Raw genomic sequence first — 13,920 nt, forward strand, 5'->3', positions numbered from 1 at the left:
TAAGAAAAGATAAGGCTCAACCTTGAGCAGCTCAGTGATAGCACACAGAACAGAATAATTAATGGGCCTGTCTTGTGTCGGGACAAGCTTTCACACTGAGACGAGCGTATTGATTTTAAACAGATAAACTGCGTAACCCTTTGTGAAGGGTTTGACAAACAATTTAATTGGGGGGGAAAAACAACAATATTCTTCACCCTTTCCATCTCTCTTTCATCATGTCCCCGAGCTGTTTTTCCTCTGCCTGACCTATGGAAACAATTACTGTGCATCAGGCCTTGTACTGCCTCCAGACTACCAAGGAAGGCTGGTGTAGGATGCACACACTGATTGGGGAATCTAATCAATGGTGGAACCTGTCTCCACTCCAGATGCCCATGTTGAAACTGGGATTACCAAAGCCTTTTAGCTGCAATGCCCCCTCTCTGCTTCTGTCAGATAGAGAGAAGATGGATCTGCCTGTTTAAATATACCTGCCTGCTGTACTTGAAGCAGAGATAATTTACTGTTCCTGTACAACCCTCCTCCTTCCTAATCCCCAAGGAGAGCCAGCAAAGAAGCCCCAGTCCTCTCACTTCTTCCTTTGCCCTCCCCTGATTAGTGATAGGGGCTGTTTGATCATGTTTCCCTGCCTGTCCTTGTGATTTGTAAGCTGTTTAAACGTGAACGAGGCAATTAAATGAGGACGAACGGCGTGTAGGAGAGAAGGTGCCGCGGTGATCATTAACGATGAATTACCCTGGTGTGCACTCAAACACTCGGGAGGACTTTCAGGCGGACCACTCCCGAGGATCCAGATCCAATCTAGCCATTGATTAACAGAGACTTGTTCTTCCTGTGAAATCACTCGACGGGGATTTTAGGGCACTCATCTGGTCTTATCGAGATAGGCTAACATCAAAGGCGAATGAAGAGGGATTGGGTAAATGGGCTCGCCTTGCCCTCTATGTAAGAGACTTAGAGGAGCAAATCTTGAATTATTGCCTCATGTAAATAATCTACTTGGCTTGTTTTTGGGGAGGTGAGAGAGGAACTCATGAGTCACTCGGGGTAGAGAACTCTCAAAGTACTTTGGAAGCTCTCATATTTCCCTTGATGGGAAACAACGGTGGGGGCTCCATCCTCAGGAATGTAAACAACACAAATGTTCCTGACTTGTGTGATCTGCCTCAACAGTTTGAACGTGTTAAACCGGGGAGATCTAGAGGTATTAGCTGTCGAGGGGGACTCTAGGACTCTGATATCCTCTGAATACAAATATTGTATTCAGTAGCTTAATTTTTCTAATTTGAATAGGATTTAATTTAAGCTGAATAAGTAAGTGCTGCTATTAGTCTCAAATTGGAAGGTATGAAATTGAAAAACAGTGCCTTTAGTTAAGAGTGGTGTTTAACCAAAGTGCCACTGACAGCATCTTGTAAAACACGTTATATAACACATACTGACCATACATTAGTGGAATGCATGGCATAGTTGGGATTGCTCTTTCACTGAGCGACACCAGCAGGTTTTAAAAGCGGAGGTTACTGGCTGAGGACATTTTGTTCAAAACAATTTCTTTTTTTTCTCTGCTCCCTCCCGTCACTGAGTGAGCTTAGACTGCAGTAGATGGAAAGGGATTTTCTCTCCCTAAATGGCCAAGGGGGCCGTTTACGGTGTCACTACTATGGGATCACATGATGTTTGAGGGTGTAAAGGTCTCGAGGCAGCTGCTCCTTTTCGGATGGGATTTTCGAGGCGTCCAAGAGCAGGGCCCCATGCTGTCTGCACTGAAAGGTGGAGCAAATACTTCTAGCAAGGAAAAAAAAAAAAAAAAGCACTGAAATCCTCAGAAGCTGTGTGTCTATTTGAAATGGGTTCTGGAGTCCCTCGGCTGCCTTCATGTTATAAACACCCACAGTGCTCAAATTCTTCTTTTGTCAAGGAGTCATAACAGGTGTCTCAGGAAGGATTTTTTTTTTCCCCCGGTTAGCATATTTTCCACTTGCATGGAAAAGTTTTTTTTTTTCTTTATTAGGAACATTCTGCCCTGGGTAGACCCCTTGCCTTGAGACATGATATGTAGACTTTCTTTGAAGCAGTTAAGGTTACTTTCACACCCGCTCAAAATTCGGCCATGCTTAGTTAAACCAGGTTGTGCTGAAGTATTGAACACCTCTGGCTGGCACATGTTGGTAAGCCATGTTGCACTTTGCATACAGATTAGCCCTGTCTGTGGCTAGTATCCACAGTATACATGACATATTTTTAATCGGCCTTAAGATTTAAAACATACAGCCTCCGACCAACTCCATAAAAGGCACTGGATCTCTGTAGCAGAACCTTTACATGCCCAGCACCCCCTTGGGATTATACTTAAACATTTTTATTATGAATTAAAAGTGGAAATACACATATAATTCCATGTCACTGGATTATTTCCTGATATAAATTTCCAAATGGCAAAGAAAAAAACTAACGTGTAACTTTACCTTAGTTAGGTCAATTACCTTAGCATGGTGGGCATGTTTATATAGCCAGCCCCCCCCTGGGAGGCTAATGGTGCGAACAATGTGCAGAATGCAACATTATTCATGTTCTCAGCTTCCAAGATAAAGGCTCTATCTCGCAGCGTAGCCTGGCTTTGCATCATGTTACGCCTGAGCATCGCGGCTATTGATGTTTGAAATGGCAGTATGATGGGGAAAATACAAAAATGATAGAACTGCCTTCAGTATTACCCAGGGGTGTTCCTTTGGTTTATGTTTGAGAACGCAGCAATTGTTTACTCCGTATTCCCCGATGTAATGTCTGTTTTCTCGACTCATTTCTGTTTAGTCTGTTACAGTCATTTCTAAACTTTGCTGTATGGTTCACACATCAAACATTTAATCAAATGCGGTCTCTCGCTAAACAAGTTATCGGCTATCGGGTTTTTATATATGAGAAAATAATAAAACATGTTTTTCTAATTGCTCTGAAAACATCACCTATGAAATATGAAGTAGTCGCCTGTCTCTGCCAAGTTAAAGATGAATAGCTTCTTTTATTTCATGCAGTTCTTTGAGGAAGCAGTTCAAGTTCCTCAGAAATAATTTTTGCTCACTGCTCATCTTGCTATAGTACTGTAAGGCTAACTACAACCATGTGTGAACAATGTTTCCCTCTTTTGCTTTTATCAAGCTGACATTTAGACTCCCAACTGCAGATTTTCGACTCCAGCAACATTTGTGGTAAAGTATCCCATTTAACAAAATCCAGCCTTTGCTTTTTTTTTTTCTCTCTCCCCCTTTTCTCTATAAGCAGTTTATATAAACAGCTTGCACCTGGACCGCCACACTTAAAGAATGGCATAAATGTATCCCACTTTCTGTCTGTTGTGTTTTCTGAGTTTACATATTGTTGACTTTTTAACTGCTGGAAAAGGGGGGGGAAGATATAGTGACTTAACTGGGTAATAGAAAGATATATCCTTGCAGGCTAAGTCGAGCAAGTTAGTGAAAAGGCATGTACAAATCTTTGAAATTGGAAGTCAAAAATAACAAATATTAACTATCTAAATGACAGGGGTCCTATGGAGCTTTAGCCCCCAGATTTAAGGTGCACGGGTTAAGAAAATCCTGTTAATTTGAATTGTGTTTTCTATTTAAGGGATCAAGATAATTGTGTTGGAAAATATTGGAAATGTGAAAGAACCACGAGACACTGGCTACATTCACACTGCTGCCTGAAGTGACCCAATAACGATTTTTTGTGAAATCCGTCCACATTTCCAAATATATGCGACTTGGATGTGATTTGTGTGTTAACTGCAGACGAACCTGAAAGTGTCCCGCATGCGCAGTAGAGGACGCGATAACATCACACGTAGCGAGCGTGCTCAATGTGTGCGGAAGTAAGTTTGTTTTCCTTCCTGCGCAGAATAGTGACGTTTGTCGAGTATCAATGACGTTCAGGTTGTATAAATGCGACCTGGCCGTACAGACACAGGTCGCATTTGAAAAGATCGGATACGTATTGGATTTGGGACCACATATCCAAGTGGCCTGGGTCGCATGTGAGAAAATCGGATCTGTGTTGTTCAGACTGTCATGAAAAGATTGGATACAGGTCGCACAAGGGGAGAAAAACCGGAATTGGGTCACTTCAGGCTGCAGTGTGAACGTAGCCGCTTTCTCCATTTGTAGTTCTTGCATCAAACGAGAATCAATAGGGAACTTCCATCATGATGTTTGTGAAAATTTAAATGAAATTTGGGCTTTTTTTGTCTGCACTTAAGTGTAAATAATTATTTTGATTGTTTATTTTAGCACTATGTTCCATCACACGAATGCCCTCTAGGTGCAATGCAGCCAGTTTTGGTACAGTGGAAGTGAATAGGCTCTCTGTATGTCAGACCACATAAATGTTTGAAATCTATAGCTAATCTGACAGGAAAAACACTTGAAACATGAAGCTAAAAGAAATAAAAGCTTCTTTTGTTTGGTACTGTGTAATTAACAAAGTCAGAGAACATCCAGTGTGAGATAATTTTAACTGAGTGCTTCTAAAGTGCTCTTCAGATACACTGAGAGATTGCTAACTGATTAAATTCATAGAGTACAGGTACATAATACAGATAAAATGTTGAATTTAAAGCTAAAAAAAAAAAAAAAAAAAGAAGCTCAGAGCATTTTTTTCTAAGCAGCACCTAATGCATATGAAACACAAACACTAACCCATAACCTTGAATATACAGTACTTACAGAGTACTGCTCTTTTAATTATCCTAATGTTAACATTGTCATGATAGCAAACAGTCAGACTGCTAATTGATTAGTCAATACAATCAGCAGATGCTAACTTATTACAGATATATCAGTGTGCATGTTGTCCAAAAGCATTAAAATGATGCATAAACAGATGCTTCAGCTAATGTTGAAATGGTATCACATAGTTTGGCCAGAAGAGTGCCTCCCACTTTACAGTACTCTCACAACTGTGTGCAGCACATGCAGTTGAGTACATGTGACAGCTGAGTAGATTTTGATGTTGAGGCAAACAGTGTGAGCACTTTGAGTTACTGTTTTGCGACATATGTTGCTAAAAACCTCATAAATAGTGCTTCTCATATTTCATTTTTAGACTATTTATTGATAGTAGTACATGCCTGTGCTGCTCTGTTGTTTGGTCTGCTCTTGCTGTTGGCAAACTGATATACTTAATCACTTTGAGAAAAATGAAGAGGTGATAGATGTGGTTTATATGCATCATTTTAACCTGTTGCTGGTCAGCTGCTAGGGATGTACAATTAAGGTTTTGTAGATATAACGACATGCAAAATGAAAACAATAGGATGCATTCATGAGGTTTTGTAGGTGCATAGATGCTAAAAATGGGTCATTTTTGCTCACTGCTAGGTAGCTGCTAGGAAACATGATAACATCATAATATATGATGTAGATAAGAACCTCCAGGGGCCCAAGATGTACCTGTGTGCCAAGTTTGGTTGCTGATGGTCTAGTAACAGTTTGGAGCAAAACAAACACCGACATAGACAGACAGATCTTTCATGTGTAATGGTAAGATAACAGTTTTTAGTTCTTCCTGGGCTCGGATGTTAGAACAAGAATTTTAAATGCTCCAATGTGGAGCGGCATTAGCATTCAGTTGTCACACAGTTGTTTTCACCACGAATACAGGTCTAATAATCTTTCTCCTTTTAACCTTCTTACGGTCTTCATCAACTCCTCAAAGAACTGTTTGACGTTTTAGCTGCTAAATGCTCTATTATGTTCAATAGCTGGCTGCAAATTAGTGTGTGTGACATTAAGGCTTGGAAAATATTTTTCTCCTGAAGCTGAAAAGAGCTTTATAGCTACTGTGGCTGGAAATGAGGTTGCTGGGAGCAGTGTGGCTGAATCGAAACAGTAACTTTGCTGGCCTTTAAACCAGACAATGGGTTGAAAGAGGAAATGGGAAAATTCTGTAGGTTTGAGGGAAACCACAAGATTGGATGACGTTATCATGCAGAATTTAATATTTAAGTCTGGCATGTTAACAGGCTAAGATGCATTTGGAGTTTTTTTTTTGTCCTCTCTTCATTTGTACCCATCTCACTATATCCCCAGCATCCCTCTGCATGTCCTCCTTCATTATATCCATAAAGCTTCTCTGTGGTCTTTCTCTTTTCCTCCTGCCTGGCATTGCCAAAGTTACTCTGTAATTATTCTTAAACACTGTTTCATGAAGCAACTGTATTTCTGTTTATTTCAGGTTCGAAGAAATTGTCAAGAGGAACAAAGTTGAATACCATGCTGGTGGTTCGACCCAGAACTCAGTCAAAATTGCTCAGGTTAGTCTTCTCTGGCCATCTGCCATGTTCCCAAATGTGTTTTGAATATACAGTGGTATGCTTGTAACCTTAGATTTGTCTGCCTGGCAGCCCTGGGAATACAGAGCCTAGCTGCACAGCACGATGACACATTACCATTTTAGCTGTTTTGAATTCATCAAACCTGCCACGAAAAGAGAAAGGCGGGAAGGATTAATAATATTTGCAGTGTTATCTGGCTGGCCTAATTTCCTGAGACATATCAAACATCAATTAGAGAGAATTACAAGTAGACGCAATTAACATGTCACAACAAATTATATCAAACAAATGCTGATCTTCTCGCTGGCTGTTCAGACAGATTTGAGCATCTAAAGAAATTGGTGATTGTCCAAATCTAAAATGGCAATCTGAACTTTTAGAAGATTATTCACTGAATCCCTTTTTTTTATGTGACTGCATCAAGTCTCTGAATTTGACATCCAGTGATTAGCTGCTGATAAGGCTTTGGTCTGCTCACAATAAACAAAGAAAAAGCATCCAGCCTGAAAAATAATTCTCTTCCAAGGAGGAGAAATGAGTGCAGAAAGCTAATTGAGAGGCTGATGTCTGTGAAAGCGCGGAGTCTTTCTTGTGTGTGGGTTTTGTTTGTATGTGTCAGTACAGTGTGTAGACTTCGTATTTGTACACGTGTGCTTGTATATGTGCGTCTGTGTGTGTTTGTGTGTGTTTAGCACAAGATAGATACAGAGCAAGGGAAAAGAAAGCAGGCAGGCCCTCAGGCTGCCACCATCTCCATGCTTTGGAGACAGTAAACATCCTTTAAAAATGAGACGCCGAGCTGTGCACCTCCATACAAACACTCTTTAATTATCAAGATCAGACGCGTTTGCATAAACCTCAGTCACTCACATTAACATTAACTGTCAAATTGATTTTATTCTTTGGGCAACAACTCCCTGCTTTTTAAATCTTGTTTGTTTGATGCAGTTAGATTTTATATAATTGGCGGGCCCGCTTTTCTGCTTGAGTCGGTTAGATGCTTGAAAACAATCACTGCAAAAAATTTCAAGCTCGGGCTTAATCTGTAGAGTCAGTTTGGTTTGCCACAGTGTGCAATTTGTGCTTCTAAAGGGTTTCTCAATTTAGAAACAATGACTTGAAGACAATGTCAACAGAGAGATTAGTACAGTACAAGTACAGAGACGTGACTCAAAATCTACGTGAGAATTCAGGAAAGTTAAAGATGTTGTCTCACCCCTTCCTTCAAAGAGCCAAGCAATAGCCAATAGTTTTGTGGTGGGCATATATAGTTGTTAATGTAATAAAATTGTAGGTAAGTATACATATCTTTTTTATTTTTATTTTGTCTCACTCAATCCATAATTAAATTGAATTAGCAAATCATTTGTTTTGTACTCTGGTGGAATGAGACAGGAAACCTGATCATATCTGAACTCTGGATTGAGCTATTAATGAATCTGGCAGGATTTAGAAGTATAACCTGCAGGGGAAAGCAGGTTATACTTAGTCTACCCTGAAATAACTGCCAAGAGGACTGTTGAGTAGCAAGCCTTGTTTCTAGAAGGATTTTGACAGCGTGAAGTGGTGTGGGATCATGGGAGTTCCATTACAGGTGAAAATCTACGGGCATTAGTGGGTACAGTCACACTAGGGAAAACAGTGGTTGGGGACCATGGCACGGCCAAAATTGCTGCAACCATGCGCAATCAACTTGCAATCATGCTACCTTTGAAATGGTTGCTTCGAAGATGGGGACCAGGTCTGTGGCCACTCGCAGTCAGTTGCCGTCTCCAGAACGACTTTAGTGCATCAAGACGGTGATAAAACAGCAATAAGATGGAGTCAGTCTGTTATCAGTTTGAGATCAAATAGGATCAAGTTGGCAATTACATGCAAATCAGCAAAAATCACAGATCTGATTTCGCAAGTTAAGTCGAGCCACCTCTTGCAACAAGATGTACCACAGACAAGTTGTGCAGTTCCTCATCAGCACAGACTGACTCAGATTGATTGTAACATTGACAATCTGTCTGCGTTTATAAATTAGACGGGAGTTATTTGCAAACCTTTGCCAATCTGTCTGAGAGTGATTGCGAGTCAGACCATAATTGTTTCGAAACAGGTTCCCTCCAATGAGGTGATCTGTGCGTTTGCCTCGCAGTCAAAAGTGGTCACCCAGAGGCTGAGCATGCAGTACCTTAAACCTCTGGGTAACCACTTAGTTGCCACAGCTACTTGCAAAAAATTAAATACAGTTACCGGGCAACCATTTTTTTCTTTTCCTTAGTCGCAAAGAGGTTGCTGTCCTAGTTTTACACTCTTGTGACTGAGCCACATGGTAACGTATAAAAATGTTCATTTTGCCCTTTAGTCATGTATATTCACATTAATTCTAATGAACTGGCCATAGGTGGCATTAGCTAACGTATGGTAACTGCTAACTTACCACAAATTTGTTGTTATAATGTTACAATATTACTGGACAAGGTGAAGGAGATTTGATGCATTTTAAAAGGCAACCACAATCAAACCCATCATTACGTTTAATAAACTTGTGCATGTCCATGCTACAGTATTGTTTGGCCTATTGGTGCTACTGGTAAACTGATATACTTAATTGCACTGAAAAAAGTAAATAAAAGTCATGTATATGAAGTTGTGTGAAAAATTAGTAATTTTAGCCAATTGCTAGTTGATTGATAGATATAATGAGAAGTTATTGTTGTGAAATTAAAACAACAGGATCCTTTCATAAAGTTCTCAAGGTAGGTGCTTAAAGACAAGGTCATTTCAAACTAGCCATTGCTAGGTGGTTACCAGACAACGTGACGGTGTCATAATATATCATGCATAATTTAAATTTTGTGGATATAAATTGGTTGCTACTGTCATGAAATAAAATGATACAATGCTTTTTATAATGTGTTATGGGTGCATAAATGCTAAAAATGAGTAATTTTATGCCATTGCTATCATGTTGCTAGGCAACAGGATGATGCCATAATATCTGATATAAATAAGAACCTTCAGGGGACTAAGATGTACCTGTGTGCCAAGTTTTGTTGCTCAACTCCTGATGGTCTAGGAGGAGGTTGCAGACAAAGAAACAAATATACTGCCAGAGATTTTTTGTATTATAGTAAGATCAAAAGTTTCTCTAAGTTTGAGCGTTGTTGAAAACGTTTGTGATAATGTAAGTGCACCAGTAAACAAAATGTTGCATTTAATTCCATAAAAGTTGTCAGTGATTTTTCATGTTTTATGTAAGAAGACACTGAAGGAACTGCCCCAAGAAATAAACCCCCTTTTTGAATTTAGATGAAGGAGATTTTTATTGCGGACCTTGACTGAAGAAAGAGCCGTCATGGCCTCTGTGGCCCGTGAGAAGCGTTTCGTCATCTAAATTGGCTTCATAATGGCACGGCAGGTCCTAGTCAAATGGTATTCTACTCTGTTTATTTGGATATTTACCCCCTTCAGAGGGAAGATGTAGAGCTGATTCTGAAATGTTCAAGATAACAAGAGTGTTTTCGTCCCACACCCAGAAGTCTCAGAAACAGTCTCTGTCAATATATACCTTGAAGCGCAGACTTTTCCACATTTCACTTTCAGGTGATGGTGTTCTTTTATGAAAAATGTATAATGCATAACCAGCTCCCAGATTATCACATTGTAGCACCTGCAATATGTGAAACTTCAAACCCGGCTGTATTGTGGAAGCTGAACCTTCAAACACGAATGATATGCACTGCAGCACTGAATCCACATCAAAGAGGCCCGGTGACTAAATGAGATGCTCGATCCAGGGCAGGTTTGCTCAGGAGCATCACTGCTGCTGGAGGAGAGAGAGTAGTGTTCAGAGGCTTTGCACGGGAATTGCTTCACACCCTGGGAAAACCCAGGTGTGGGAGGATCAATGCCTTCGCCAGCAGAACTCGTACTTCCCTCCAAAACCCAGCCGCTTCATCGGAGGCTGTGTAATAGGTTAAATACTGCTGCTTCGTCCAAGCTATGGTTTCTGCACTATCAAGGAAAACCTAAACCTCGGCTTTAAGAAGATGCAGAATCAATGGTAATTGGATTTAGTCAAATGAGAATTGACCAAGCTGAAGCTTAGACAGATAAAGTATTGTTTTCCTCTAACCACCATCTTTACCCTACTCCTTGACTGAAATCATCCATTGCAGTGTTTGCTAGTCATCAGTGGGTTGTATTCAGTTCTATCTTTAGCACTACTTTGCTTATGCATTATGGGTACTGCCAATATATATTCAGATTACACATTGTGACAAAGTAGAAGTCCCAAAGTAGATATACCAACACGTTTGTACTCTCTTAGCTGTATGGCAGTGCTCCCCAGTAAACCTTGGATTTTTTTTGGATCACGCCAGCGAAGTTGCAAGCTTGTATGCAGAGCTCTTTGGCTCTGATTCTCCTGAAAGAAAAAAAAAATACGATAGATGTGGGTTAGAGGTTGTTGCCTTTGCCCAGGCTCTAACAAACACCATGCCCTGAAGGGGCATCCAACATAAAGGCTTACCTACTGGATGTTGCAGGGGTGTAAGGTAACAAAAACCAGCCCAGCATTGCCTGCTTTACACACAGCCTCACACATCAAAGGCTTTCTGCTCAGATAGGGCACGGCAGGAAACAACGATCTTTTTTTTTTCATTTATTTACTAAGTTGAAGGAGAAAAAAAAAAACGGCCTTTTTGAGCATGTGGGGCAGAATTTGGTGACGCCAAGCATGCATGGTGTTTATCACAGGTGACAGAATTTGAAGGTTGGGTGGGGGTTCTCAGTTGACTGGAGGGCTGTATCAAGAAGCACAGTCAGTTCATTTAGACAGAACATCAAAGTCCTCCAACAGCTCCTTGGGGCCCAGAGATTGAAGTCTGAGCAGAGACAGGCTCGCAGGGAGTTATTGCTGCTGCCAGGGATGTAGATCCTACTCTAAGTGCCTCGTGTAAACCGTGCATTCTCATTATGATCATTGCAAATCAACACCGTTGACACATTGCGTTTTTGCGCACTGTAAGCAGGCTGTGGACGTACTCACCAAATGGACAAGTCGGTTCTTCTGAGGGGCCTTGCTTTGAAAATGTCGCTAAAAGTTATGATTAAGTATGTTCTCTTTCTTTATTTAGATTGGCATTGGATGCTTTCAGCCTGCATCATCAATTCACTGTGATGTCTTAATTATTGTTTAGAAAGTAAAGGCTTTTGAAAAATCTGCTCTCCCTGTCATGCCTATGATGCCTGTTTAACATTTCCTCGGACTTGGTCAATTGTGGAAGAGGTGAATGGGGCCCAGCCTTGGTTGTTGGCTCTGGGGCTCTTAATTGAAACGCATGTGCACCACACTGTTGAAAGTTGTATTTAAAAACAGAAAAATCCCACAGCACTACTTGACTTTGTGAAAGGTCCTCACCAGCTCATATTTTGCAGGAGAATACTTAAACCGGGTTTGATGTCTCATTGAAGGCAGTGACTTATTTCTCAGGGTGAAAGTATTCCATGACCTAATGTTTGGCTTTTACAGCTCGTTTTGTTAAATAAATAAAGAATAGCGACTTGCCTCCATTTGAATGGGCTAAATGAAGAAATACCTACGTCTGGTACCACTTAGAGAAAAGAGGACAGTTAAGGAAAAAGAGAGGCGCTTTTGTGCTCAAACTATTTGAGTAAACTTTCAGGAGGATGTATGCTAAAAGGGGGCAATTGTAATTTTTCTATTGCTTTCTGTCCTTACTTATTCTTCTCACACATAATGATCAGTATTAAAACAAATATTCTTTGCTCGTGAAGAGACCTGGAGGGCTTTTGCGACATTTAATCGTGCCTCATTCTGGGATCTACATAAAAGCTTCAACTTTTTTTTTGTTTTGCTTTTTGATCGCATTAAGTGAGCTTGTAGTTGCATAGATCTGAGTGCAGCTGTGCCAAAATGAGCATGCTAATGGCTGATTAAAACCTGAACCCTGGTGGGCCTTTGAGTTTCTAGCCACAGAAATCAACCCTCTCAAGTATGTGCCTGTTGCTAAAGCAAAAACCCTCTTGTTTGTTTTAAGACAGGTTAATTGCAAAACCACTGTTAGCACCCGTTCTGAGCTGTTTTATGGCACCAGGGTCTTGTCGTTTCTTTCCTAGTACAAAGCACTGAAAGGTCACAGTCTGTTAAGCTTCTTGAGAGAGATGCATGAAACCAAATGGATTTCTCTCTCCCCCCCCCTTTCCCATTCCCGTCTCCGCTCATTGCAGACATTCCAGGTGTGCAAGTGTGCACTTGGGGGGTGGGGGGTGGCGGCTGCCATTGTTTTCCTCTGCACAAGCAGCGGAAGCAAAGAACGCCTCATTCGCTTTGATGAGCGATGTGTTCATGCGTGGGCTTCAATGTCACCCGCCATGAGGCAGCTGTGAAGTCGCAGCTCATGTCTGCGGTGCCATTTACTCAATGATGAAGTGAGGAGATCTCTGTTGGTTCCACATTCACCTCCCCTTTACACACACACACACATGCACATATATACACTGACTGAGCACATGTTCCTCCCACCTCGGCTGTATTGTGACTGTATGTCACAGCTAATACCAGCATGCATTAAATCTCAGACTCTGTGATCACAATAATAAAGGTTGACTGAGCGATTATGCAAGGCTTGGTCGTCAGAAGGATTTCACATCTGATTGCCCTGCCGCATCCTGCCTTCTTTCTTGTGTTTCCTCGAATTTGACTTTCACACGAAAATAATTTGTTTGATTTAATTTTGCTTTTAGATACCGGAGATTTTGTTGCCCCAGCAAGAAATGGCACAGATTACCATATAGGTGACATATTACCATCCCCGTTGAAGTTAATTTGCCGTCAAATTTGCGACTTAATTTAAGCTGCCAAAGGGAAGACGTGGGGAGTAGATTGTAACTCATAAGTATGCATTGGAAAGAGTGTTGATTAACATTGAGGGCTCGAGAGACAGACGCACTCAATGTGTATCATCTGGCCTCAGAGGCTGGCAGTGGAATTGAATGTGATATCTTGCATAACGTGTCCTTGCTTTAAGTCCTTGGTTCCAGGCTCAGGAAGAAAGGCTGCACCATTGGCTTGCTTGCTTTTTTGCTTGGCTGTTGTACAGTTGCCCAGGCTCCAGGCGAGCTCTGAGTGAAATCTGAAAGGACTTGTGAAACAGACAGTAGTCTACATATCTGGCAGCAGTCTCACGTCAAATTACAGAAGGATATTTTGCACAGGACACTCGGTATGCCTGCCACCCTTGCGTATCTGTAGTTAAAAGCGGCCACTTGTAGGTTTGATACGCAGACAATGAAAAAAAAATGTTCTCACGTGGCCATGGAAAGGCAAAGCCATTCAGATTGTAAACAGTGGTTCATTAAACAACCTATTGTTTGGATCATATGTTGACAAAGGTCAAGTAAATGGTGAATGAAAGGATGATTGTGCATTTTACACAACAGCTCTACATTTCCGTGTGATTATGAACGATGCCCCTCTCTCATATTTCCCCACAGAATGTCTGTGGCAGTAGTATTTATTTGGCACATTCTCAGCATGCTCCCACTCTTGCGGTTGAAAGTGTTGCGTAGCA

General features: G+C 41.0%; 1 protein-coding gene across 4 annotated transcripts in view; it reads left to right on the forward strand.

The window, feature by feature from the left end:
* Positions 1-13,920, forward strand: part of adkb (adenosine kinase b) — a 131,239-nt gene that overhangs the window by 12,912 nt on the left and 104,407 nt on the right. For all 4 annotated transcript variants that reach the window (XM_030755796.1, XM_030755798.1, XM_030755799.1 and 1 more), the window contains exon 4: positions 6,235-6,313. In XM_030755796.1, the coding sequence (XP_030611656.1) occupies positions 6,235-6,313 (79 nt within the window). The remainder of the gene's footprint in view (positions 1-6,234; positions 6,314-13,920) is intronic.

The sequence above is a fragment of the Archocentrus centrarchus genome, chromosome 19 (assembly GCF_007364275.1).
Source record: "Archocentrus centrarchus isolate MPI-CPG fArcCen1 chromosome 19, fArcCen1, whole genome shotgun sequence".
Taxonomy (NCBI): domain Eukaryota; kingdom Metazoa; phylum Chordata; class Actinopteri; order Cichliformes; family Cichlidae; genus Archocentrus; species Archocentrus centrarchus.